This window comes from Anopheles stephensi, chromosome 2 (assembly GCF_013141755.1).
Source record: "Anopheles stephensi strain Indian chromosome 2, UCI_ANSTEP_V1.0, whole genome shotgun sequence".
Taxonomy (NCBI): Eukaryota; Metazoa; Arthropoda; class Insecta; order Diptera; family Culicidae; genus Anopheles; species Anopheles stephensi.
In genome coordinates, this window is record NC_050202.1 from 81,899,445 (window position 1) to 81,926,503 (window position 27,059).

The following is a 27,059-nucleotide window of genomic DNA, read 5'->3' on the forward strand; positions in this document are numbered from 1 at the left end:
GAAACCATGAGGATCAGTTTTGTTGGACATGCCACCGGTGCCGCACGCACCAGGGAGCTCGAGCTCGAGCGACCGTTGCCGGGTGCTAAATGGCAGCTTGTCATGACACTCTTGGAAGCGAACCGAGAGAGACCGCCACACACAAGCCCATTTGTCGTCTCCTTTCTCTTGCGTCGCCAGGACCGAGGACCTTACACCTCACTGCGAAAACCCAGCAATCGCCGGCTGAGCTGTAGTAACCTGTGGCTGGATTGCGGGTGATTTAAGCGAAACGTTCCGCTTTCCTTCCCAGTTTACTTGGCATGATGAAAAGCGTAATAAAATTTTCAATCCCTCAACTCAACGCTAGGGAAGGAAAAAGTTGGGAAGAAGTTGGCGTGGGGACGGCGGAATCTATTTTATGTCAACCGGAAACCGACAACCGTTTTCCGTGTGTCTAAACGTGCGCGCTCAACGATACACACATGCTCCCGATACACCAGACGGATGGGGGGCGTAGGACGGATGATGTGAGGCTACCGAATGTGAATGGCCCACCACGTAGAGCAAAACCCCGAGTATCGTTTTCACTAGGTAAAAGATATTTTTCACCGTGCGGGATTGCGTGGTCTAGTATGTCGTTCTGATCCGTTTCCCATCACTGGCCGGTCATGATGAATTTGTTGATTTGTTTGTATTTTCTTTCCTTTGAAATTTCACTTCGAAGGAAGAGAAAGTCTGCGAGCTGTAGACGGAGACACGTTAATTTTAGACTCCCTGGTTCCCTGCAATCGATTGATCTTTCTTACTTGTGGTGGGTTTGTTGCCGGTGTGGGACAATGTGGGATTTGTACGGAACAGAACATATTTTAATTACCAAATCGAGTCCTTCTAAATGGAAAAATCGCTCTTCTCTGTAGTAGATTGCCCAATAAGTTCTACAATCCACACCCAATAAGTCAACCCCGACTCGGCTCACCGCAGCTAACACCCCTTTTTTCGCTGAGAATATCCGATAGGGAGGAAAAACCCCCGAAAGTTTGTCAAGATACTAAAGCGAAAAAAAAACTTTATCCATCACCATCTCCAAAACCCAACGAAACCGAAATCTTCCAGCCAAACAAAAAGAGCAACAGCATTGGGGCGGATCATTTTCCTTCCCATGGCGCGCATGACACCCACACAGCCCAGATGGATGGATGGTTGTGATTTTCTCGGAAGTTTTTGATGAAGCAAAACAAACGATAACACACACGCACACACAAATCGGTAGCGCGATCGAACAACATCGCACCCTTGCGGATGATGATGATGATGATGGCGGCGAGCAAGTATTGGACAGCGGAAAGATCGATTGAAAAAACAACGACTAAAACACACACACAGACACATCAAACAAGAAGGAAGCGGGCAGTAAACATAATAAAACAAATAAAAGCGCACCCCCGTCAAAGTGGCAATGGGAGGGAAAATTATTTCCCAACCGCCCAGCGGTAATAAAAGTGAAGTAAAATGTTGACATAACAATGACGAGACGGGTGAGATAGAGAGCGGCGAGAGAGCGGGAGATAAAAGGAGCAAATAAAAAGGGATTTATTCTAGCCTAGTATCGCTGATCAAAAGCGAAAAATACCCCCGAAACACATCCGGATTACAACTCGTGACCAAAAGGCAGAGGAATCGGCACATGGCTCAGATACAGAGACAGACGCGGACCGTGTCAATTCATGGTAAAATATGGTCGCACAATAAAGCACAACCTACACCGCACACACGTCTTGATCCGTGCCGTGCTTCTTTTATTCATCGTACGGCCGTGTAACCGTACGGCCGTTGAAAGAAAGTAAAATAAATGGATAATTTGATTCGGCCGCGCGACCGCGCACGGATTGGTATGCGTGAAAACATTCTGTTCTGGGCAAGCAAAAAGAAAAAAAAGGTGCAAAAAATCCAATGCGGACAAGGGGTAAATGTCGAAAGGGAGCACGACACCCGATAACCGCTCTCTTGCTCTTTATCTAGCGCGGGAAGTATTTTATCAGCTCACTAATTAGATAAATCCGTATCATCACCGTGTAGCCGCCCCCGGCTCTCCCTTGTACCGATCTCTCTCCCCCAGCCGAGCGAGCGACTCGGAACGATTATTTGCTGGTTCGAGGTTAAATGTATGTACAACAAAATTGCTGCTGGCTTATGGCTACGCTTGCCGGGAACAGGGAAAAGAGTGAGCGAGCGAGAGAGAGAAGAACAAAAAAAGGAAACGGTCTACAGAGTTCAGTTCGCGCACCCACTGTCCATTTTTCATCCAACCATCCACGACGCACCCGATGGCCTTTTTCCGCTTCTGACCCAAACCATTGCACGGCGTAAATCAATTTCTCGTGCCGTTTCGCTTGCTCGCGTGCGCTCGAATCATGAAAAGCACCGGGCGCATCCATCACGCCACACGCGCCACCAGGCGTCTCCATCGAGCGGTGGTAGCGAAGGAGCAAAAAAAAACGATCAACGGGAAAATTTACCACCAGCTTGAAATGGGGCGCAGTGAGGTGAGGAAGCAAGGGGCAAGTGGTGGGGCGGGGCAACGTATTTACCACCCACTTAGTGAACCGAAGTGACTCCGCTCGGCTTTAATGGTGATGGTGTCGATGTCAAATTAAATATGAACTCAAGTGGATAATAAACACACAGCAGGAGGGATGCCGACGGAACTACGGAGAACGGTCGAGTGTCGACTTTTTACCCCGCCGTACTGCTTCCGCTTTCTTCACCCCACCGCACTTCCAGCCGAGTCCTGAAGCCGAGACATACTGTGTGTGTGTGTGTGTGTTTCTGCGCTCGAATCGAGTGAAGACACAACAAGGAGCAGCATCATAAACCTCGAGAGGGATGAACATTTGTTACTGATCTAGTTAAAACAAATACGTGTGAGAGGGAGAGCGAGCAAGAGCGAGCGAACACTTGCACTCAAGAATGAGAGTGAATTGGTCGGTTAAAAGGTAGAGGAATTTGCTCCGTGCAATTTGCTTTCCCCTACGGAGGCATTGCAAGAGCGTGCTAACGGTGTGTTGGTGTATGACGAACGGGAGAAAAACGATACACTTGTTCTTTTCAGCTTACTTTTTCCCTCCTTTTCCCGGATACCGTCTCTTTTTACAAGCTTTCTTTTTTTGTCAGTTACATGTGCACACACACCACCATCAGGCGATTCATCATTATCGCACACCACCCATACGCACATAAACACCACCACCGCTCCGGCTACTTTTCCGGACGCGCTTGTTAAGGAGGGGGGATTTGGAAGGCGTGTGTGTGTGTGAGGCGATGTTATTTGTGTGTCATTTGGTGTGGAGGATTTTGTAACCGCACTTTATGTTGATAATCTCTTTTTGTAGCTGTTCGAATGCGGTCAATTCGTTGTGTCCGATTAATCGAGTATTAGAGCGTGTAACTCGATTACTACAAAACGCCGGAAAAAAAGAAGCCAAACAGACAGATGATAAGGGATTAATTGAAACAAACGAAGAAAATTTAGCAGAAAATGTGGTACAACAAAACAAATGAACCTCGTCCTAGAATTGATTTCATGATTTGAATTTTCAATTTATTACGGCACAACCCCTTCACACTCACATTTACAATATTTCCACACCGAATTCCTCACCCGTTCAACCTGTTAAGTATTACATTCCATTCGTTTATGAACTTTGCACCGCCACCCTTTTTTATGCGCCGAATAAGAGAGCACGAAAAAAACGAACCAATAAGGAAGGGAAAAAGGAAGGTCGGCCAAATATTTCCACAACCACCATCTTCTCTTTTTTGTTGCTTCTAAACCCACGAAAAGAATGCTGAAGGAATTTTTCGGGATTTGCCTTTCTTCCTGGAATCATCATAATAATGGGAAAACACTCGAAATTCAGACAAACCGGCTCTCGCAACCACTCGAAGCAGCAGCAGCTTTTGCTGTTGTGGGTTGACATTCTGGCAGGAAAAAAAAAAACAGGGAAGCAAGATCGGGGGACCGACATCTTATTTTGCCAACACACGATGGGAAAACACATCTTTACGGCGAGTTGGGAAATGCATGCCAACCCGATAAGAATGGCAGAAGTTTCATACGACAAGGCAAAAAAAAAACGCTACTCCACCCCAGAATGCACACACACACAGAGGATGATATTTGCTGCGCTACCCTTTTTCTTGTTCGCTTCGCCACCACCACTCTTTCGCTTTGTGGGGAGTGGAAAATGCGTTGGAAAAAACATAAAATGGAATGCGACAAAAGTGAACAAATCCAACCCGAGAAGGACTAAAAGAAAAAGTTCTCCATTTTTTTCTGTCGGTTACTCTCTTAGGAGGACCGGAACGGGACAAAAGTTTGCACTGGCGCGAGTTTGGCAAACATTTTGTCAAGTAATGGAGGAACAACACAAGAGCTCCCCCGATTTGCATAATAACCGGGGAAAACACGATAGACTTTTCTCGTCAACGATTGACTTTGCTCACAGCCGAATCTTTCGCCCTTTCCTTTGTAACACACAAACCTACGTTGCGACAAAAAAGGAAGGTTCAAAAGTGTTCAAAGATAGTGAACGAGGTGGCACAAGGACGGTTAAAACAGCACTAAGGATGTTGGGTAAGCATCATCAAACTCTCTGCTCTCTGCTGCAGGATGGCATGCAAGTTTAAGATATTGATTTCAAGCACACAAAGAGAATGTTTTTTCTTCTATTTCTAGCACCGCTTCCTCTAAAAGCTGTTACTCTTCATAATACCCCAGTTTAGCAGATAGTTGATCAACTTTTCTCCAATTGTAACGACAAAGTAACGTCTTGCGGAGCAGAATCCTACGCCGATTTTCTTACCGGGTAATGGGATTGGTGCATGAATGTTTGCCAATCCTCGTGGTATCCATTCCATGTTGATTGGATTCGATCAGTGCCGGAGCCACACGAACACGAAAAACAATAATTCCCACCGGACGATATCGATGATAATGATGTCCTGGTGGCTTATGGGCCTTCTTCCCCGTTACTCTCCTGCTGCTGCTGCTGCTTCAGCTGGTTTCTGCTACAAATTGATCGTCGTTCTACGGTGTCTAAGGTAGCTGTTAATCACATCACATCAACCATGGTTATAGGGCGACGGGTGTGTGTGTGTCTGTGCCAGTGTTAAACTGCCGACGGCAAATTGGGCTGACGATGCACTCGGCCCCAACACTGCACACAATGTTTGCTCAAACACGTACACCAGAAGGAAATCTCGATTTTTACACACTTTATTCTAAGCAACCGTTTAGCTACACTATTTCATTAATAATTCATGATTTTTACTCTTGCATTCATTATGCACAAACGTTCACTTTATGCTGGAAAGAAATTTATCTCCTGTTTTAGAGTCGAGCACGATTTCAAAGCAAAATCTTCCCAAAGTAGATATAATGCCCAGTTGATAGGCGATTTCTGCAGATTTTACGAGAGCTTTTTACTAATTTTTACAACAATTTTAGCGCAAAATAAAATCAACCCAAATCAATAAAAAAAATAGCCACTCAAATAATCATAAAGGACTTCAAAAGATCCTATTTTAAAAATTTAATTCGAAACGCAACTCAACAACAGTTTATTTTACTTATAAATCCTCAATTATTGAAGTTTTTTTTTATATAGTTCACAAACAATTTTCCGATGCAAGTAAAACCAATTTTTTCTAATTTTTAGTAAAATCCAACAAGCTAAAATTGTAACGAATTTACAAAAAGTGATTGGTTTATTGCATTCTTCTCTTCTACTTTCCAAATGTACGATATTTCATTCATTCCTAAACAGAACCATGTCGAGAATTCAATTTCCCGAGTTTTGCATGAGAGCAAAATCAACATGGCTGCCCACCGCGCAGCTCTGCCCGTATCGGGGGCCAAGATGCACAGTGTTGCAGTGCTCTGTGTTGGCAACACTGCTGCTGCTGCTGCCATGGGGATGCTGCTGTTTTCCTGCTGATTCTTTTTTTGCATTTCCCAAGAACATCGCGAAAAAAGGACGGCTCCCCCGCGGGGCCCGCGCGGAACGACCGACAGGTTAAGAAGGGCGAGCGGCGAGTGATTCCATTTTTCTGCGCTTGACTTGAATTTTCACCGTACTGAATAATTTAGCTGCACGGATTTACATGATTCGCTTTGGCGTTGCCTTTGTTGCCTTTGATTACTCAACTGGTGTATATTATCCCCCGTTTCACATACAACTTCTTCTTCCTTTTTTTCTTTTTCCGTTGGTTCACACTTCGGACGCGCGTGTCGTGGCACACGTTTCGGCCGGTTCTCGCACACACTCACGCACGCTATCGCTCTCTCTCTCTCTCTTTCTGACACACCGAACGCTTGGAACGGGCCGAACCGATCCATCGCACGGTACACAAGCGGTGGCATTGAGAGAGCCCTGTTATTTTACCACCGCCTGCGTGCCACTATTTGTTTACAGCAGCAGTTGTGCACACATTCAAATGGCCGCCTCCCCTTTTAGGAACCCATAAACACACACACACAAACACACAAACAACCGGGGTACGAATATCTCGGAGGGGTTAGGTGAAACACTACATGGAAAACTTAGAACACGCAGGCGCATTCGATTACGCGAAAGAAATTCTTAGTTTTCAAACACTCCGAAGAACCATGGCCAAACAATCACTCTCGAACCACTCGAAGCTTTTTTCTTTCTTTAGTCGTCTTTTGTATGCTCTTAAAACGTTGTTATATCACATAAGAACTTGTTCTACTGCACTCAACAGCAACAGCAAATTGCAGCATGTTTTGCAGTGTATTACAAGAAACTCTTCAAGGCTTCTTCCAGCAGAAGATGCAACACATATCCTTTGCTTTTTTTGTTTGCTACCAACACATTCCGCAACAGGAACCGTTTACACAGCGTGCGACAAAGAGAGGGCGAAAAATGCATCAGGTATGCATCACTATTTCCGAACTGCATTGTACGCAGGTGTGCATTCATCGTTGCAACAAGGCGGTATATGCATCTGCGGTATCCTTTTCTCTCTCTCTCTTTACTGGCGAAACACCAAACACAAAGCGCAACTTGTGCACACCCACATCATTACCACACGTACACACACGCGCCCAACCTCCTTTCGCATACACACACACTCTTATTCTCCGCTCCTTACGATGTGTGTATGTTTGTATTTCCAGCTGCTGCTCATTCTTTCTCTCTCTCTCTCTCTCGCTTCTTCTACTCAATATGCCTCTCACTCACACACATACAATCACACTCGCGTCTCGACTGTTATCCTTGCCCCGGGGGGTTTGTGCCGAACCTTCTCCGCATCTCGGTCGGCCGGTTCTCGAGCAGGCCAGCAGCCAAAACACAGCAACAACCGTTTGACAGGCGGACAAAGCACACAGTGAACGCGCGTTCGTTGCTGTTGCGACAGCTGCTACTGAGAAACTGTCGGCCAACTTGAGGGACCGGACGCCTTGAAGTTCCATTTTCCCCGCACCGAGCGCGCAAGAACGCCGCCATAGGTCCCCGAGAGCGAGAGCAAAGAGCGAGAGAGAGAGTGCCGCGCGAGGACTAAGAAGCGTTCGTATGCGTGAGACATGTGGGCCATGTCAAGGTTTGGGGTGGGTTTTTCCCGACAGTCGCGGTACCACGACCGTTACTTTTCCTTGGCCAAAATATCTCCACCGTACTCTGAGAGTTTGGTACATGTCCGTGTGTGTGTGTGTGGTTAGATATCGCCGAGAGAGTTCGACACACCAGCACCAGCAGCAGCAGCAGCATATCGTGGACCATATGTGCCGCCTTTTATATACACCGACGTTTGCTAGACTGAGAAGTCACCCGAGAGCGAGAGAGAGAAAGAGACACGCAGTAAAGAAGCAGACGGAAGACCACTTGGAAGGTTGTGCGAGATGATGCTGCTGACGACGAGGATGAAGACCATGTGGCGTACACACGGTACAGAGACGGGAGTGAGGTTGCAATGTGCCGGGTCATCGGATCGGCGTCGGATGCGAGCGACAACCATATGCTACACGTCTGCACGTCGTCCTCCCATGTACAAGCGTTTGCGAAAGGAAACGATGGCCTCACGCCGATAGTCGGGTGTGTGTGTGTGTGTCGATGCTGAGAAGATACGGGCGAAAACCGGCACACACATTGATAACGCGATGCGCCTTTCTTTTGGATGGAGGAGCAGCAAAAAGGATCACTCACTCACCAATGTACGGGCAAAGTCAGCAACAGTGAGATCCAACCTCCGACACGTTGCTGATGCACAGTGCACATACACACAAAAAAACACACATGTCGAGTGCTGGGTTAGAGTATTTGGCCCTGCTGTGTGTTGCCATAGTGAATGGATGCTGTGAACGCCATCTGGCGGTACACGGTGGAAGCGAAACAGGATGAACATTCGCGATGCAATGGCATTCTTGGTGGTGGACTTCCCGGCAGGATTAACTGCAGCGAAGAAGTATGGCGCAAGAGCATTTTTCCTGCTCTTGTAAGTAGGAAATAAGCTTGGTATTATAATACTTGAAGGGAAAATCGTTTCAGTTTACATTTGGATTTTAAATTTCAAAGCAGGTTTGTGATACATTTACGCATTATGTCTTATCAAAAATATTTCCTAAAATATTGTCTAATTTTTTATAACAATTATACCATTCGCTTAAAAGCAAGTTGCTAGTAATTGCTTTAACTGACAACTATTCTCCCAAAACATGCTCCGGATGTTCTCAACTATGTTGCCAAGTTCTAAACCGCAATAAGTCTGCATAATATGCTATGCTCCAACTATGACAAGCATGTTCAAGACTTTACACCAGACTTCGTTACTGCTGTCAAAGTGATACATGTGTGTGTGTTTCAGAGCGTGAGATGCAAAACAGAAAACATAAAAGACACATAAACCCTGTTGAACACTCCTAGACAGAGCTAGGTTAGTAGAGTGACGCTTATACTCGAGAAGACGGGCACAGAAGCGGCAAGGACTCTCCAGAGCACGAGGACCGATTTTATCGGATGAAATGATAGAAATGACAAACAGCAGCAAACAGGCATAAGTCACTTTTGCCCGTCACACGTTCGTAAGCAATGTTTGGAACAAAAACTTTGGTTTCCGTTGTATAGCTTTTGCCCAAAGCCATGTACACCGGGCGAAAGGATGAAAGGAAACAATTTAATAAACTCTCCTGTACTCGCACAGATCGTTCCGACAAGTAATGGTGTACCAGGAAGTGGACACACAACAGAAGCACAACAATCATCGAGTAGAAGTGGATAGCAGGTAAAAATTCCATCCATTCTACTGCCAGTGAGCAAAAATAAAGCAGCAGCGCCAGGAACAGATTGTGAAGACTACACATCGAGGAGATCATGCAACACGCGTCTATCCATACTCTCCCTCTCTCTCTCTCTCTCGCTAGTACGAAATCAAGAATCTAATAGAAAGCGAACCAAGGCGGAAAAAATGCCTCTCCATTTCCGGCGAAAATGTACGCTTCCGGTTGTGTGGAGAAGCGAACGATTCAGCGAAAACTGATTGAAGACCGGAGACGTACGAAACGAAACCGATGGTGGTGGTGGTGGTGTGTATGCGCTTTTCCTGTTCGGAATGTTCCTTCCGAAGCGATTCCCTTGTTAGCGCGAGGATCTTCACAATGGTGAGCTGCATCATGGAAACCGAACCAACCATCATCAGCTCGTACGACCTGCAGAAAATGAAAAACGAGCTGTTGTGCCTGTACAGCACATCCCACGCCAATGTCCCAGGCATCAGGCAAAAAGAAACCGACATCTCCCTCCGTTGCAAGAAATGCACAAACGGTACAACAATAAGCGGATACATACGGGCAGCACCAGAAGCACACATATTGGAGACCGAAGACCTCAACATGACACACGGCGATGGTGGTTGGGCGTTGATGTGCGCGGCGGCATCAACCCCGTTACCTTTACGATCCCGTACTGGAAGGGTATCCGGTGAAAAACGTCACAAAAACACACACACACACAAGTCGTCGATTCGCAAAAATGGTTGCCAACGATCCCAAACCACAGAACCGCATCGTTGGAACTAGCTCGCAGCACCCAGGCTCGCATCGTTTCCCACTGTGCGGTAGCACAGACCGCAGAGTTCGCCGGCGAGTAGGCGAAAAGGTTAACTAACGAACTTGTCCGCATTTGGGGGATCATTCCACGTTTCCCTGGCTACGCTAGCGAACAAGGAAAACCCGGCTCAGTGTAAGCTCCTGTGCATGGTTACCAACGGCACCAAGAGTCACCACACCGCCATTGGCACCATCATGAAGATGTGCTATGGTGACTATCATACTGCAAACCGCCGTCGCAGGTCAGTTTAATGGATACGGGGAGGGGGAAGTTGTGGACGAAATTTTGGCCGAAAAGGACATATATCCAAGTTCAAAGGATAAATTCCACAAACAAGAAGACAGTCTAAAAGTCACAGAAAAAATCAATTATTCGAGAGTCAAGTTTTAAGAATTTTCAACAACAAAAAATACTAAACTAAGAAAAGAGTTTGAGAAAAGTTCTGAAACTTAAAAAAGAGCTGTTAAAACATTCAACCATATACAAGAAAACAAAAGAACAAACATGTAACAAATAGCATCAGGTTGATAAAGTCTGGCAACACTGCAAACCCCATCAACGTCATCACTCGACAGTTGGTGCGCAGCAGTTCAAGCGACAGCCCAGCAGCATTCCAACCAGACACGAAGAAGAAGGTGATAAAAGCCCAAGACCGCACGACCGAAGGGAACGGAAGGGGAAAGGGCAAATCGACTTACAAATGTTGGCACCGTTGTTCACGGCGTATTTATTCTACTTTGCACCACCGATGATACGACCCGCGTCGTGTCGTTTACCGTGCTATACTTGCTTACTGCTTACATCCACTCTTATAACAGCGTCGTCCTTTGCCTCCTTTGTTGGGATGCCAACACACACACATACACCCCAAGCCACCCAAACCAGTGCCACCAGAGGTAAGTGTCATACGGAGTGACAAGGTAAGGATACAACACCACCACCAGCGTCAAGGACGCGGCATGCGGCACGAGACACTGGGCAGAGTCGGGACGGACATAAAAGTGAGAAGGAAACTCTTTTCCAGTGCCGGTGTCTCCCCAATTGCCGTTGCGCATTTGTTGCAGCAGCGTTCCTCCAGAGAGTCCTCTGCCGACGTTCCGGTGCTTGGAATGCAACGGATGGTAAGGAGAACCCTGGAGTATTTGTGCAACTGCTACTGGTTGGAGTTCGGGTATCGGTTTGAAATATGTACTACCCAAACACACACTGCTCCTGGTCGTTCGATAGGTCCGCTTTTCTGCTACGGTCCCGAGGCAACCCGCGGACCCACAGAAAATGGGCAGCTTAACGGTGTATTAGTGGAAGCTTTGTATGTATACCTAGCGCGCGTACCGAGTTGGAGTTCCTTATTGCTGTTGATGGTGTGCCCGCGTCACCCGACATAATGGCAGCTAGTCGTCGCCATCGTGACTACGCATTTGGGCGATCATTCCACCACCGGGGATTCATCCCTCAAAAACTCGCCAACAAATTAAAACTCCAAGAGATCCCCCCAAGTGATCACTCCTCGATTTTCCACTTGAAAGAGATACTCAACAACTTGTATCTTCACACACCTGATGAGTTGTGAGTTGGGATCACTTGACAGCAGAAACGAGTTGCTCACCCACCAAAAGTAGTGAGACTTACACACCTATGTACTCCGCGTGCCCAAATGCACACAGAAATGGAAAATCCACTCGCCCTTTGACGTCGGCCTCCCTAACGTGTGTGTTTTTCGCCGGAAAATGCCAGCACAGAGAAGCATAGGCAACAAACATGACACAGAGCGGCAACCTTTTTTCCATCCCCACTCCAACAATCATCCCCACACACACACATGGTCCGACTTTCTCCAGCATTTCAATTACGTTTTTCCTTCCGTTTTCTCCATCGTTCCCACCAAACCGTTCTGCGGACCGTACCGAGGTGAGTGTGATGTTCGTGTGCTGCGGAAATGATTTGAAAACGATCCCGCCTGCGGTTGACTTTTATGGACCCCCCACAATGTGACCTCTACCTCCCCCCCCTTACGTCCGCACCGCTTTTCCAACCTCTCTGTGCTGTGCGCTCACACGAACCAATATTTTCCTTCCGATGTGAGTGAGAATCGCAATCTCACACACCGAAACGGGGAAAACTGCGGAGTGGACCACCCCACCCACCGTCGTGGTGGGCCAGCAGTCCTTCACAAGCGGAAAAAGGATAATATACGAACCGTGTCGTGTGCGCGGTCCGTTCCTGTCGTCGTCGTCATCGTCGTTCAAAAAAGGAAAAGGGAAACCACTTTCCAGCGGACGACAAACGGGATTTTCGGTTCATGTATGTGAGTTTGTGTGTGAGAAGAAGTTTGGAAAAGTGTAATTTTATCTCTCTCTATCTCTCTCTCTCTTTCTCTCGCTTTGGTACATAGAGGCAAGGAAAATGAACCGTCACCGATCTAGATCGGCTACTACACTCGCAGGAGGGTAGAGAACTCGCAGAACAGCACCACCACAGCACCAGATGGGGAAATTTTCAATGTGCCTAGAGAGCAAAATAAATAAAACAAAATGTCGCTGTGGAGTGGAGTGGAGGGAGATAGAGAGAGAGAGAGAGAGAGAGAGAGAGAGAGAGAGAGAGAGAGAGAGAGAGAGAGAGAGGGGGGGGGGGGGGAGAGAGATCGAACGAGCGTGTTACGGTACGATGTTGCGGTACGTTGATTGAGTTGAAAGGTGTCAAGTACCTCGGCAGAAACCTCACCCCAACTCACCCTCAACTGCGTGCCAGGAACACACACACACACATTTTTCTTCGGGTACTTTTCACTTCGGTTGGAAAATCGAAGCAACAAACACCCGTTTTGCCTGCAAACGAACCGAAACGAACCGAAAAACTAACCTGTAAGAGGTTGTACACAGCAACGGCACTGAGCTCTTTGCACGGGAAGTACACCAAACGAGTACACCCGGCTCTTTCCTTTCCATGCCGATTTTCTCTCCCACCACACCAGTTGCGGTACGGAAGTGACGATTGGAAACGGAAGCGAGTCGTGAAAATGTGGCAACACACAAACTCTCGGATGGAAGATTTATTTAATGGTCTTTTAAGTTAGTGTGACACACAGAAAGACACCGATATCCAGCATTCCTACCTCCTCCAGGATAGCTTCAGAGACACGGTAAAATGGGCTATACACACACACAAACACACACACGCAGCAGTTGTTGCACACCGATGAAGGAAAAGGGGTGGATGTTGTACTTGGCACCGCATAATACTGGCCCCCACCTCCCATCGACGAAAAACTAATCTACCACAATGCCAACCAAGTGTGCAATAAGTGACAAAGCGACAACTTGTTGACCGTATATCGTTCACTTAATCGCACAGCCACGTACGGGTGTGGTATACGCAAATGTCTTCCACGGTTCTGTGGTGCAAGTTTTGCCATCATAGTGCAAATTATGTTGCCTTTTGCCCGTTTGCGCTTTTCCACCCCAAAACCACTACACACAGCTGGACACGCTTGGGTTTTGGGGGAGGTTACTTCATTCGCTCCCTTGTGCAGGAGCAGCAGAAGCAGTAGCAGTAGCAGGAGTTTCCCATTACAGGACGTTCATTAGCAGTGTCAACGGTGAAACACGACGGTATCTATGTTTCGGCGGGGAGAAGGAAGGGAGAAAAGGGGAAGCAAGCGGTGGTGGGGTTGTGAATAATTCTTTCCCGATGCAAAACTACTACTTGGCCGTCCACACTTTCGGTGTATAGTATAAATTGTTTGAGAAGCAATTAGTGTTGCTTTTCGAGTAGCAACTGTATTAGAGAGAGAGTGAGTACACAGTGTGTCTCGCACAAAGTGGTACACTATTTAAAATATTATAAATTAAATTTTGAACTATTTTTTGTACATACATTTTATACCCATACAAAAACAAAATCCGTGTTGTTTCAAATTAGCATCATCACCAAAGTTAACAAGCTGCTCACCATTTTCGTGGTCAACTCCACCACCGGTCCCCACGGTACAGAAATGTGAACTTCAGCGACCCTTTTTTTGCGGATTATATCACCACCGCTGTTTGCCATTTTGCGAACCCCTATTTATGCATCCGAAAGTTGCTTCACCACTTAACCCAATCGTGCGCACCCCTCACGCCTCGGGTCCTTCTCCAAAATGGCAGCGATTTTTCCCCCCATCTACCATTTGTATCATGAATTCATTCAAAAGCTTCGGGGTGAAACTCTCCACCCTCCATCCCACCACCACCTCCTCACTGACCAAACGCAACCCTTTTTCCGTGGTGAAAAGATTTCGCAGCAATAATAATCACACTCCGGTTCAAAGTGCACAACCCCCATGCACGGTTGATTGGGATGTTGACGTTCTCGGTGACAGGACACCCATAAACAGCGGACTAATTGGAATATTCACCTCCCGAAAATGGTACGATTATTTTATGACCACAGTGCCACTCATTACTCTTTCGCTTCCGTACCACAGTCACATCTCTTGCCACTCCGCCGGCAGGAGCAGGATATTGGTTGGTGGCGTTTTGAGCTGTCCCTTCCCAAAAATTACGGAGTTGGAGCTGTTGCTGCATTGTTTACCAAATGTTTATTGATCTTTGCTCCTGCTCGTCCCGGTTTTCTTCCGTCGTTAAATGTCACCCCAAAGTTTGTGGGGAGCACGTTGCAATTAAATTGTTGGTAGAGATTATGCATACATTTACATATGCAGGTGGTGCAGCGATTTGGTTGCCTGTGGTGAGCAGACCGATAAGCGATGCACACAACGCATCACGAATCGTGACAGTTGTGGAATGTGTCGCTTTTGTTTCCCTTTTTTGACATTTATTCGAGAGGTTGAACGATATGATAGATTCTAAAAAAGCAAATTGCTCCATCAAAAAGAGTGCCTGCTAGTGTCACAAAAAACGCCTAAAGTTAGGCTAAGGAAAAACAGGATATGATTTAAAAAATATTTCCAACGACTTCTCTGTTGAATTTTGCACTCAAGTAATGGAATTTTGCAAGCTGTAAGGGGAAATTCTGCAATTAGATTTATACAATATTCCCCTATATCCCCTTCCTAAATTGCACCATTTTTTTAACATTCCCCTGAGTAATTCAAAAGTTCCATCGAATGGATTGGCTTAAACATGATTTATCGCCAAGCTGCTTCGAGTCTTTAGCGGCTATTAAGCTTAATTAATTACAACCCAATTGTGCGTTGCACGCTCAAACTGTCAGCAATTCGCGCTTTACATTCAATAAACAGTTCAAAATTCAATTCTCCATCTTGCATGGCCGGGCCGCCCAATATTGTACCCAACAAATTACGGGTATTATCTTTTAATGGACCACCATCTTCGTTCCCTCTGCGCCCGCCTCTCTCCCTCCTCCTACCTACCGATCCTGAAGTGAAATGTAAACCGACAGAATTAACATTGCGCTACCGTTTCCACCACCGCACACTCACACACAACGATACTCTTGGGAACAATTTTTCCCTCCCGTGCGGAAGCCGGTACTCGAGCAGAACAAGCAAAACTTTATCCTCTAGCGCCTCTAGCGCAAAAGGAAGAGCTCGCCGTAATGGTCATAGCGCGCACTACTCTGTAATCTCGATGTAAACAGTGTCCTGTCCGTCCTGGGGGAAGAAATAGGAAACGACAAATGCAAACCTCGTCCGACGACTTGCCTCGTCCCTCGCCTGGCATGGGAGGACGCAGCACGTACTCACTCTGAACAGTTGACCAAGTAACAACTTTGCCGAACAATGTTTCAATTTAGTCAACAACAGCCATATTATACACTGTCACACTTTCTCTGGCTGATATCCGGCGAGAGCTTGCAGGCAGTTCCTTCTTATCCTTTCTCTATACCCACAGCGAACGCTCAATGGTCAATAAGTGGACAAATGAAGTTTTGTTCTTACAACGGGTTCCGCCGTGTCGTCTGTATGCTTTCTTCCTTAACTAAAGGATAAATGCAGGGAAGAAAATGTGGCGAAGATACAAAAGCATAAAGCATAATATAGATAGAGTGATATCTGTTGCAGCTATAGTAACATGAGCAAGAACGCTAGAAACGTTAGATACGGAAGGAAGTTTAATGTTGTACCAATAAAAACGGGTTTTTATAGCCCTGGGGGGAATATGTCTGTCCTGTCTTTATTCGTGTGTGTATTTATCGATGTATTTATTATGCTCATGATTCTGTTATCCCTGTAGCTGTAAAACAAACAAAGCAACAAATATCAGATATTAGATTCGAACCTCAGACGTGCAGAATTCCAATCCGACAGGCTAACAAACGACTAAGACATCTCTAGCGAAAGGAGATGCTACCAAAGCAATACATTCAACACAGGATCATTATGGGAGAGGATTTAAAAGCCAGGACTGGCAAATTTTAATAGAAAACTTTAAATTTTTTTAAACTAACAAAGCTCAATTGATCATTTTGATACATGATTCGATTCCTTATATTGCTCCTTATATGAAGTGACCACAAAGACACAAGATTTTCACACATAGACGAGCTCCGGATAAAAGCTCCTCGCTTTTTCAGCCTTAGCCCTGCCATTTGCCACTTTTCGATTCTCTTCTCGCCCGCGTACGGTACTTGCTTCCCATCGACGCATGGAGACATTCTTCTCTTTATTGAACTTATGGCCTAAAGGACATGTGTATTTCTGCCCTCAAGTACCTCTCCCCCCGCTTCCCCTTTTTGTGACATGTGGTGTGTGTGTGTCGTAGCGATTGCGTCGCCTAATTGAATCGACGACGATTGTTTCCACCCTCCCCCTTTATGTGTGACGTGTCCCCCTGGTCCCACACATTGCTACTTAGTAATGCGTTCGAGTCCGGTCTCCCCTGTTGGTCTTTGGGCTTATCACCTTAAGCTCCCCTTCAAATACGCCAGGCGCAAATCACTTCCCTACACTGGTGTGCCCGGTCTGCATGCGTACTCGAGCAGAAATGGCTCATTGGCAAGATTGAGGTTACCGGTTACGTGCACCAAGCCAACGTGTACACTCACACACGACTACCAACACTTGCCAGAATGTCCATCGATGTTCTGCCGGTCAATGTTTGCCGAAGGATAAACCAGCACACGAAACATGAACGATAACGACATCGTCTGCTCGTTGCGGTGTAGAAGAAACGACCACCCCGGACAACCATTGTGGACGGCGTACCGTATCGAGCTGCAAGTGAAGGCCTCCTCACCACCACGTAACACCAGGGGATCCGGACCGAGCATCCAACGGTGCAGCAGGATATAGCACCGGACCAATGCATATAAATGGATCGAACGTCAGTGATGCGAGACGGGAAAGAAAACAGGGTGTGTGTGTGTGTGTTCGAGAGAGGTATTGTGTCGTTGTCGATAGCATCTTTGGTCGCTGATCCTGGTCAACACTTGGCCAGGGGACACACTCTTATCGCACGTTTAGCCTTTCACTTGATTGGAACACGTCCGGTTGCTCTCTGGTTCTTTCTGGTCGCATCGCTGGCCTCTTCGCTCTCTGTCTCGGTCACTCGATCCTACACCCCCCTTCTTTCCACGAGACCCCCGAGTGTGGTCAAATTGAGTTAAATGTTTCAGTTCATAAGCCAGTCGCATTATGTCGGATCAAATCAAGCGCAAATGACTCCCTCCCAACACGGACAACACCAACTTCAACGGTCGGGCGGATGGATCAATACCGCTTTCGGGTGATCATACGCTTCTTAGAGTGCAGAAGCTGTCACGTGGAAGGGTTTTGCGGGATTGGTAGAACGGATTCATATCGATTTTTGGACCGATAAGCATCACCTTACTATACACACATGTCGTCCTTAAGCTGAAGGCAAGTACCTTCGGGGAAAATTGTATTAAACAAATCTCGATTGAGATAAGTTTTTCTTAGAACTTCAACGCACCATTAGGGTGCTAACAATTGTTCCAATGATCCAATAACATGATCCAATGTTTTTTAACCATTCCATTAAACATAGTACATATTTTGAAAACATAAATGAGTATATTCATCGTTCAACTGTAGGCTAAAGCGAATTGAATTAAAATCACCTGCCACAGTAGCGTGACTGTCCCAAAACATGCATTTACATTAAATTAAGTTTGACAAACTCGTACACGCACTCGTCCACACAAATCAAAACCCCAGCCACGGTATCAGACCGTCTTTGTAAAATATTTCCATTGATGGATGATCAAGATCTTTTAATTTTAATAGGATTGCTGGACACCAGAGCAGTAACTACGAAAAAAACGTGAATAATTGAAAATAAAAGGACAGCCTAAAACTGCACGAGTATTTTGTCCGTGTCCTATTTCGGGCCACACTTGAGGACGATCGATACGCAGCCATCGACAGCAGAACAAACTTTCCTTTCGCTTTCGAGAACCATTGGGCCTGACGGTATGAAGCGCTCGCCGCACTTCATGCTCTTCGGGATCGGGAGCCTGTTTTTGTGTTGCTGCCCGCGACTGACAATCGACAGGATTCGCGTTACGCATAGAAGGGTAGAGGATAGGTTTTGTTCCATTTTTCTTTTCTCTAGGACTTTTCGCGATATCAAATGATTTTGACTTGCATGCTGATAACGTCGTCCGTGCCTGCTACGGCGCTGTGCTGCACTACATCGTCAACAGTACACGCTTCATTTTGCGTTCCGGTTAAAAATAGTATAGGGTTTTGCGTTGCATGCTGGTCGTACACCATGACAACCAAAACTGCAACCCATGGCACATGCACAGATCGATTGGTACCAGGATTTTTGGGAAAGGTATGCAAAAGGATTCAGGATGATGGATTCGGCGAAATGGTGATGCCGGTCGTCGGTAGGCATCCATCGGTCAACGGTGGGCAGAAATGCATCAGTGCCCTAAATGATTACCAAACTCTGTGAACCGAATATCGCGTTGAAATCACATCTGAAGTAGATACTGGACAGTAGATGGGTCTCACACTGGTAAATATTTCAAATTATACAAATAATAGTTGAAATATTCTCTAAGTATTACTCAAATATCTGAATAAAATTTAATATTTTATAAGAAAACCTAATGCTATGATTTTCGTGTCCGAGCTGAGATAATCCACATGAGACTAGCAAAAGCCGTCAGATCACAACACTATGTGCCACTGTACAGAAGGACGAATCAAATGTAGCATAGCAGGACGAGTCACTTTTTGACCGATAGACGGCGGCAGTTCAGACTAACGACATTCGGGCGTGTATATGAACCCGACTAGACATTGTCCACCATCGTCATCATCACACACACACCCGTAAATTTGAATTCGTGCTAACCCTTTGTCCGATCGGGCTTTGTAGAGCGCTGCTCGCTGAATGAAGGATTTCAAAATGGTGGCATAATTACTTTTTTTCCGCTGATTCCTTGAATTTTGTTATCATGCGTTTGATGAGAAGTTTGAGAATTTATTAAAAAACTAGTTCAATTTTTATAAAATAGCTCTTGGCGCATTCAAAGAACACAGGACAAAATGTGTGCGTCCCAGAGGATGGAGATCTGCCATTGAGGGGTTTCGATCAAGTCCATGACAAAACCAACCACCAACTCGCTCCTATTCTCCAAAGCTCGTTTGCTAAAGTAAATAAAGCTTCCGTAATTAATTGTACTATTCAACGCGTGTTCCACCGCGCTTGGAGACACGACACAGCCTAACCTGCATCCGGCATGGATGATATGTCCTTGTCTATACGAATTGGCAAACGAACTGAAACTACATGGTAGAACGACAGTCAACCGCACCCGAACGACGGTTTTCTATTAATACAGAAAGATTTATCTATTTTTCATGAAACTATGGCAACATTTTGTATTGCATCCCTACCCTGTGGTCCCGATCGGTCGGAGTAAAAGCTCTTGTGTGGAAGCGTCATGATATTTCGCATGTACGGGTTTCTGCTCTACACAAAAACGTGCAGCTGCAAGCAATTGAAATCTAATTAAATCGCTTGATTTGATTATCTACTGTTACGATTATGATGATATGTCATGGCTTGATGTCGAGAGGTGCTACCGAAGAGACCGCCGCACACATTTTGCCGATATTTATACTTTGCTGGTTTAATTTCTTATGGAGCTGTATCTTTTTACGATGCATCTATAGCAATCGATGCTCCGTTGCATAATTTAACATAAATTGATATTGAAATTAAATGCACATCAGACGTGATTTGCCTACTTTTTCCAAATAGAGCAGAATACATGGTGAGTAAGTGACAAGTATTGATCCTTTTCGAGAGCAACTTGTGTTGTGAATAGTTATAAAATAAATGCTTTAATTATGATTTTCTGTGGCGATAAAGCGAGGCTCCATCAAGAAAACTACGATCGCAAACCAATACTTGAGAGTGTGTACCCGCACAATTTCCCGAAATGAGCCGAAGTGGTGCCAACATTTTTGGAGTTTCCCTAAGCATTGCCACATTCTCAGGCCCACACTACCTCCTCTGCGGTCGGCAATCCTCTTCCACACGCCAACACGGCTTCCTGTTCTCGCTGTGAAGGAATGCTCTGCCCCCATTCCCCACCATTCTCGAGCATATTTGCCGATCCGACCGAGAAGTCCAGCGGTCGGAGAAGAATTCCGGCTTGGTTTCAAAAGGGGTTTTCACACCTTTAGTTAACCTGTGCACAAAGGGGTTTCTTCAGGCACAGGAGAAAGGAACCATCCCGTAAAAGGGGGGGAGCGGGCGAGAAGATGAGATGGTCGTTTACACATTCTTAGCGAAAATGAGATTGTTTGTCGGAGGGATTCTAACGCCGGTCGGGGTAAATGTTTTAAAACCCCTTCCCCGGGGTAAGGAGCAAGGATAACCTAACGAATGGAAAAATGGAATTCCTTCCAGGGTGTTTGTTGCCGGTGCAGGGAGTACCCGAGCACTCGGGTGGAAAGATAATCATCGGCAATTAAATAGCGTTGTGCTGGTGAAAGAGATTCTTGGATAAAGACACTGTGCGATAGTAGAGATTTCTAGGACAATCTCGGCCATGATGAACTACCAACGTTCCTATTTTACAGATTGTGGCTGTGTTATCGTTTCATTTAAACTGGTGACACAGCATAAAGCATTTTAACACGTGCACAAATGAGCCAGGATTAAAGAACTTTCTTCAGGATTGCGTCCGCCACATATGGTCAATACCCAATCCTATAATTTATCTCATCTGGCAGTCAATGCTGCTAAAATCAACCTTCATAATTCTACTAAATTTATATCGCCATCCCTATTCTTTTGATCATGCTTAACCTGATGCTAGGCGCATCTAATAATCCCTAGCAACGTTGATAAACCTCTCGCAACGTCATGATAACCAGGCAAAAGCAAGATGACCGAAAGCAAACGTGTGATATTGGTGGCTGCCCGATTTCGATGAAAACCGTTCCCATCAACACCCGGCGTTCTCGGGTTCGCGTGTGCACTGTGTGTGAACGCCTACCACTCTGCGCTAATACCCTCGGCACACTGCTCGATCGTGCACTAAGGTGATTACTGCCGCGTGAACGGTAATCAAAGCCAATAAAATACACCAAAGCGCAGATAATCACTACACGGCGAGCTGGCCGGCAACAAACACTGCGATGGGGAAAATTGATCCAAACGCGAGGAAAATCACTGACAGGCACAAAGAAGCACCCCCGAATCATCATCGGTGCCGATGCTTCGTACACCGTCCGCGGGAAGAACACTTGATTCGTCCGGGGCTAATGCCTGGTCGTCGGGGTTTTTCGTCGGTAAGTCCCAATCCGCACCACCGCAATTCCAGGCAGGGTCGGGCCATCGAAACGAATTTTCAAAGGTACGACCGGGATGAGTTTTGGATGAACACATTTGTGTGTTAGTTTTGGAGGGAAGTGTGAAGACAGGGGGGGGTTCGACATAACTCATCAAGTGTGTGTGTGTGTTTGCAGGCGTGTTGGCGTTACGTGATGAGCGTCGAGTATAGCAAACTCTAATACACTCGGATACAGCTATAATACAGGATACACTCGGTTGGCATGATTTCATTAGCCCTGTTGTTGTGGGACAAAAATCAATGCTAATTTTATTTCATGGACGCAAGACTTTGTGTGACACGATCCGCTAGAAAACAAGCATTGAGGACAAATTATTTCATTTAGGTAGAATTTATACACGTGTAACAGAATGTATGATTCCTTAGAAAAATTGAGTCATAACCACCTCAACCGAACCACATGTGTTCACACACACACACCAGCCGACGTTGCTTTCATTTTTACCAGCTAAATTTTCCATTTCCACACAAAATGGTGTAACATTCTTCCCACTAAACGTTCGACTACAGACCGGAGGTTGCTCCCTGAAGCCTGTACAGCCACAGACACACCGAGGCATTTGCAACTTTTACCCTCCCGCAGCTCAAAGCACAACGCAAACAGCACAGCTGCCCATTTTCCCAGTTTGCTAGATAAAAGTTTGCCTACTTAAAAGAAAAATCCCTTTTTACACACCCAAACGTCTTGCGGTTAGCAGCAGCAGCACAGCAATCTCCTACACGCAAAAGGGGACGCGCACATGAAAGACCGTTGCCGAGAAGATGAAGTGAAAATAAATGTACGCCTAATAACCGACCGTCGTCGTGTTGCGGTGGGTTCGTCCTACAACACCAACAAAACGACCGACTTTTCACGCCCATGCGTCCCCTTCTCTCGGCCCTCGAGAGGGAGCGAGATGGATTGGGTGGTAAGTGACTCAACGACCAGAACAACCACCAGACTGGGAGAAGATTGAGATCGAGCAAAGACACTGAATACAACCATCCCCATCCTCAGCCATCGATCCGTCCGGCCTAAATGGTCACCTCAGAATACATTCCATTCCGCAATGGTTGTGCTTTTCTGCCTCAAATTCTTCTTCCCCCTTGCTCGCACACTCACACAAGTAACAAATTATTCACTAAACATTCCCCCTAAACATTACCTTTTTAACACATTTTACCACCCCCAGGACCAGGCAGGAGGCAGTGAGCCAAAGTTTTCCAACAATCTCACCCCCCCTCTCTTCTTCGCGGCAATGAAATTTCGTGAAGGACGATTTGGGTGAAATATTTATCCACACCAAGCTTCCTCCTTCGAATGTCACACACACACACACATACATGGTGGAGGTGGTGATGCTTGTTGGTAATGTGCCTGCCAAAAGACTACATTTTATGGCCGCTGTGTGTACGGCTCGCTGCTTGTGCTCTTGCAACAAGATTTGTGGACATGGTTCTCCATCCCACCCACCCGGTTGTAGTATGCTTGCGGCACGGCACGGCGTTGCGCGTATTTCAGTGTGTGTTTTGTCAAGTTAAGTTCAGGACGGCACCGAGAAGAAAACGCTGGAAGAGAAATGTCTTCCGCTGCTCAATGCTACCACCTACCCAGCTGTAATATGTCTGGTATTTTCCGTCCTAATCCTTTTTGATAGCAATTCTCCGAAGTCTGAGGGTTTAGGAAATAGTTCCTCATAATCCGATAAGATGATTGCTGCGATGATTGCATAATACCCGATGGACACGGCGTGACCGTGAGGCCTTTCACAGTCCCACGCTTTCCTCAGCACGCTTTCAATGCTTACGATCGGCCAGTTGGAAGAAGAATTTGATTGCAACTTCCCATACGCCAAGTCCACTATTAGTACCTTATGCGTAAAAAAAACCCACAGCAAGTATTTTATCTTCACACCGCGCCGGAAATTTCAACTCCCATTTGTCGTCGTCAACACCCTCTCATATTTCAGTGTAAACGCTTTGAAAGTGTGGCGGCGTTCCCATGAATTATAAACTTTGCAGTCCATCACCACCCAACCAAAAACAGAGCGCGCGCAATCTGCACAAATTAGTTCATGTTTTTTCCCCCCCCCCCCCCGGCTAGTCAACGGTAACACCATCGGTAATCGATCTTTCTTCTGCTGCTGTGAGCCAACAGAGCGACAGAGAGAGAGAGAGAGAGAGAGAGAGATAGGCAACGGAAGGAACAACCGCATCCTTCTCGACCGCGTTAAGGATTGTGCCATAAGGTTGAAAATCCGAAAAGTTATACGGCGCTTTTTTCGGTCGTTTGCCAAACCAACCAAAATCGGATGTACTCTTGCTTTATTTATTTTTCGTTTTCGTTTTCGCACACGGTACGCTTGGTAGGGCTTTTTCATTTCTACTACCATTTTCCCTCGCTCCGTGTGTGTGTGTGTGTGGGAATGCTCGAATCTGACCACGGGAAGCTATGTATTTATGCTTTGTTTGTTTAGCTCAAAGAAACCATCAAACGGATACGGATGACGATACGACTACTTCGCCCGTCCCTTGGCAGGCAGCACATCACATCGCAAGCTCTCCTGCTTCGCCCCTGCGCTCTACCCGCTTCAACGCAGACCGAGTGCAATGTATACCGAACAGCGACACCTCCACGCGCTCCCCGGGCGCACCTAACGTGCGGGGTGGAGAAGAAAAAACCCCCCCAGGAGAAAATGCGCTAAAGCGCCCTCGTTTATCCGATTTCGTGTTGTGGTTTTTCTTACCAATTTATGGTAATTTGTACACTCTTTTCGGAGTAATTTGCGCAGACTCTTGTCTTTTCCCCTGAACGCGAAGCGGGTTGTGGGGGGGGGGGGGGGGGGGGGTAAATTGATGGAGATGACGATATACATACAAACGAACGTTTCAGATGGTAGTGGCACGTGTGCACACACTGGAAGCCGGGAGAACGCGGGAAGACAGACACACACGCACCCCTCACAGTGAAGAGAGCGAGAGAACAAGGAACGGAGCACTGTGTGAAAGGATAAAGGAACAACAGCACGGAACGGTGGGGAGGATAGTGCTGCGGGAACCGAAGCGCAGCGGTGTAATAAACCGTCGTGTTGTGACACACATGCGCATTTCGGAGGTGCGAGCATCACACTCGCGAAAGGATACATGGTTCGGTCGGCACAGAGCGCGGATAGCCATCGAGTGCAGTGCAAACGCGATTCGAGCAAAAACAAACAATGCTACACCACCGTTCGGTCGGTCGGTGTTTGCAGGCAGAAGGCTAACGGATGCCACTAACGCGCACGCTTGCACTTTCGGTGCGGTCCTCCTGCGAACCTTGCAAGCCGGAACGGGAATGCCGCACAGAGGCCGATGGGGATTACTTGCTTCGAGCTATGTATTGTTGTGTCCTGGCTGACGTTCTAACAAGGATTGGTGCGAGAGATGCGTTTTTTTTTTGCTGGGCGAAACAGGTACTCTAAGAGAAGGAAAACTGCAAACAACACTTTCACCCATCGGAGAAGTTGTTCCAGCGTGCAGTAGCGCAACCGTCACTGGTGATACTGGTGGCGCCCTCGTGTGAGAGCGAAGGTTTGCCGTACGCCCGAGTTTATTTCGGACACGATCCACGTTAGCGTGAGTCGTGGTTTCAAGACGGACTAGAATTCGTTGCACACAAATTAGTATACAACAGGCACGGGAAGCTTTCCGAGTGAGAAAGTTTGGTGCAACAAGTTTACCGAAAGTCATCTCAACTTCGAAAGCTATCCCCCGAACAAGATGGTGTTGTGGTAATATTTTCTAAGGCAGAAAAGCGTTTCTTCTTGTTGCAATAAAATCGAGAAGAACAAGGTGTAATGTAAGATTCATTATCTCCAGACTAGATAGTTCTTACTGACTTACTGATCAGGCAGCAGCTTTGCGGTCTTGGCCTGCTGCATCTCAATTTGGGCCTACCACGCCTCCTCCGCGTCCGTGTGGACGGCCTAAAATGACTTTACGGGCTGGATCGTCCGGTATCATTCTCATGACGTGACCAGCCCATCGGATCCTGGCGAGTCTAATGCGCTGCACGACGGTGAGATCATCGTACAGCGCGTAGAGCTCGTCATTGTCCTTCCACACATACGGGGCCAAAACTCCTTCTGAGCATCTTCCTCTCGAACGCGACTAAGAGGGCTTCGTCAGTTTTGGACAGACAGTCCATGTCTCAGAGGCGTATGTGAGTACTGGGACTATAAATGTTCAGTACAGTCCCAGCTTCGTCCGTCACGACAGGTATTTAGAGTGGAGAAGTGACTGAACCATCTAGTCAGCTTAATCCTTAATCGAAGAATAACGTCCCAAGTATTACTTGAATGAATACTCCCCATCAGAATTTGCTTGCGGAATAGTTTTCAATTATTTTACCAACTTCAAATAACCCTCATTTGTGATGTGCACCGTAGATAGATTTAACATATAGCAAATGAAAAATTGTATAATAAAATGTACTCACGTCCATCCCGCTGCTTGTCGTTCGTGACTTTCGGCGAACAATTTTTCTTGCTCGGTGCCGACCGTAATCCTCCTTGAGACTGCAAACGCAAACAATGCAAACAAACGCGTTAGTCCATACCGCGGTTCAAACATCAACATTGCAAACTATTTATCTTACATTCTTAATCGCCTTATCGGACCGTTCCCCGCTCGGTAGACGTGCCACCGACACTTCCGGGCTGTCCTCCGGCGGCGGCGGTTGAGCAACCCAATTGTACTCGCGCTTTTCGATTGCCACTCCGAACCGATCGTACTCGGCCGATTGTTGCCTGTTTTGTTTAAAAGATAAGATAGTTACGCATTACGAACGTCCAAAACGTTTCGTTCCGTCGCCATTGTTTACCATCCCGCTGCTGGCGGTCAATCGTAGAAGCTTACCGTAAACTTTCGTAACAGTCCAGGCATACCACTGCGTAATCACCGTTCTCCAGCAGTATGCCATCACACTTTCGATTCGCCACGAACGGATACTCCCGTATCGGGAGCGCACGGACCCGTTTCCGGTACGTCGTGATGCCGCAAAGATGGCAACAGTAATCGTGAAAGTTGTAGTCACGCTCGCTCGGTGGAGGAATATTACTTGCCGCTTCGTATCTGCAATCGAAGGAGAATAGTTTGTTAGAACATGACATACGCGCGGCTGATTCTACCCCC

At 46.5% G+C, this 27,059-nt stretch overlaps 1 protein-coding gene across 6 annotated transcripts in view; it reads right to left on the reverse strand.

Moving 5' to 3' along the window:
- LOC118505612 (trithorax group protein osa) overlaps positions 1-27,059 on the reverse strand; it is an 82,971-nt gene that overhangs the window by 15,897 nt on the left and 40,015 nt on the right. For all 6 annotated transcript variants that reach the window (XM_036041657.1, XM_036041653.1, XM_036041654.1 and 3 more), the window contains exons 10-12: positions 26,784-26,999; positions 26,524-26,674; positions 26,365-26,443 (exon numbers count right to left, since the gene is read on the reverse strand). In XM_036041657.1, the coding sequence (XP_035897550.1) occupies positions 26,365-26,443; positions 26,524-26,674; positions 26,784-26,999 (446 nt within the window). The remainder of the gene's footprint in view (positions 1-26,364; positions 26,444-26,523; positions 26,675-26,783; positions 27,000-27,059) is intronic.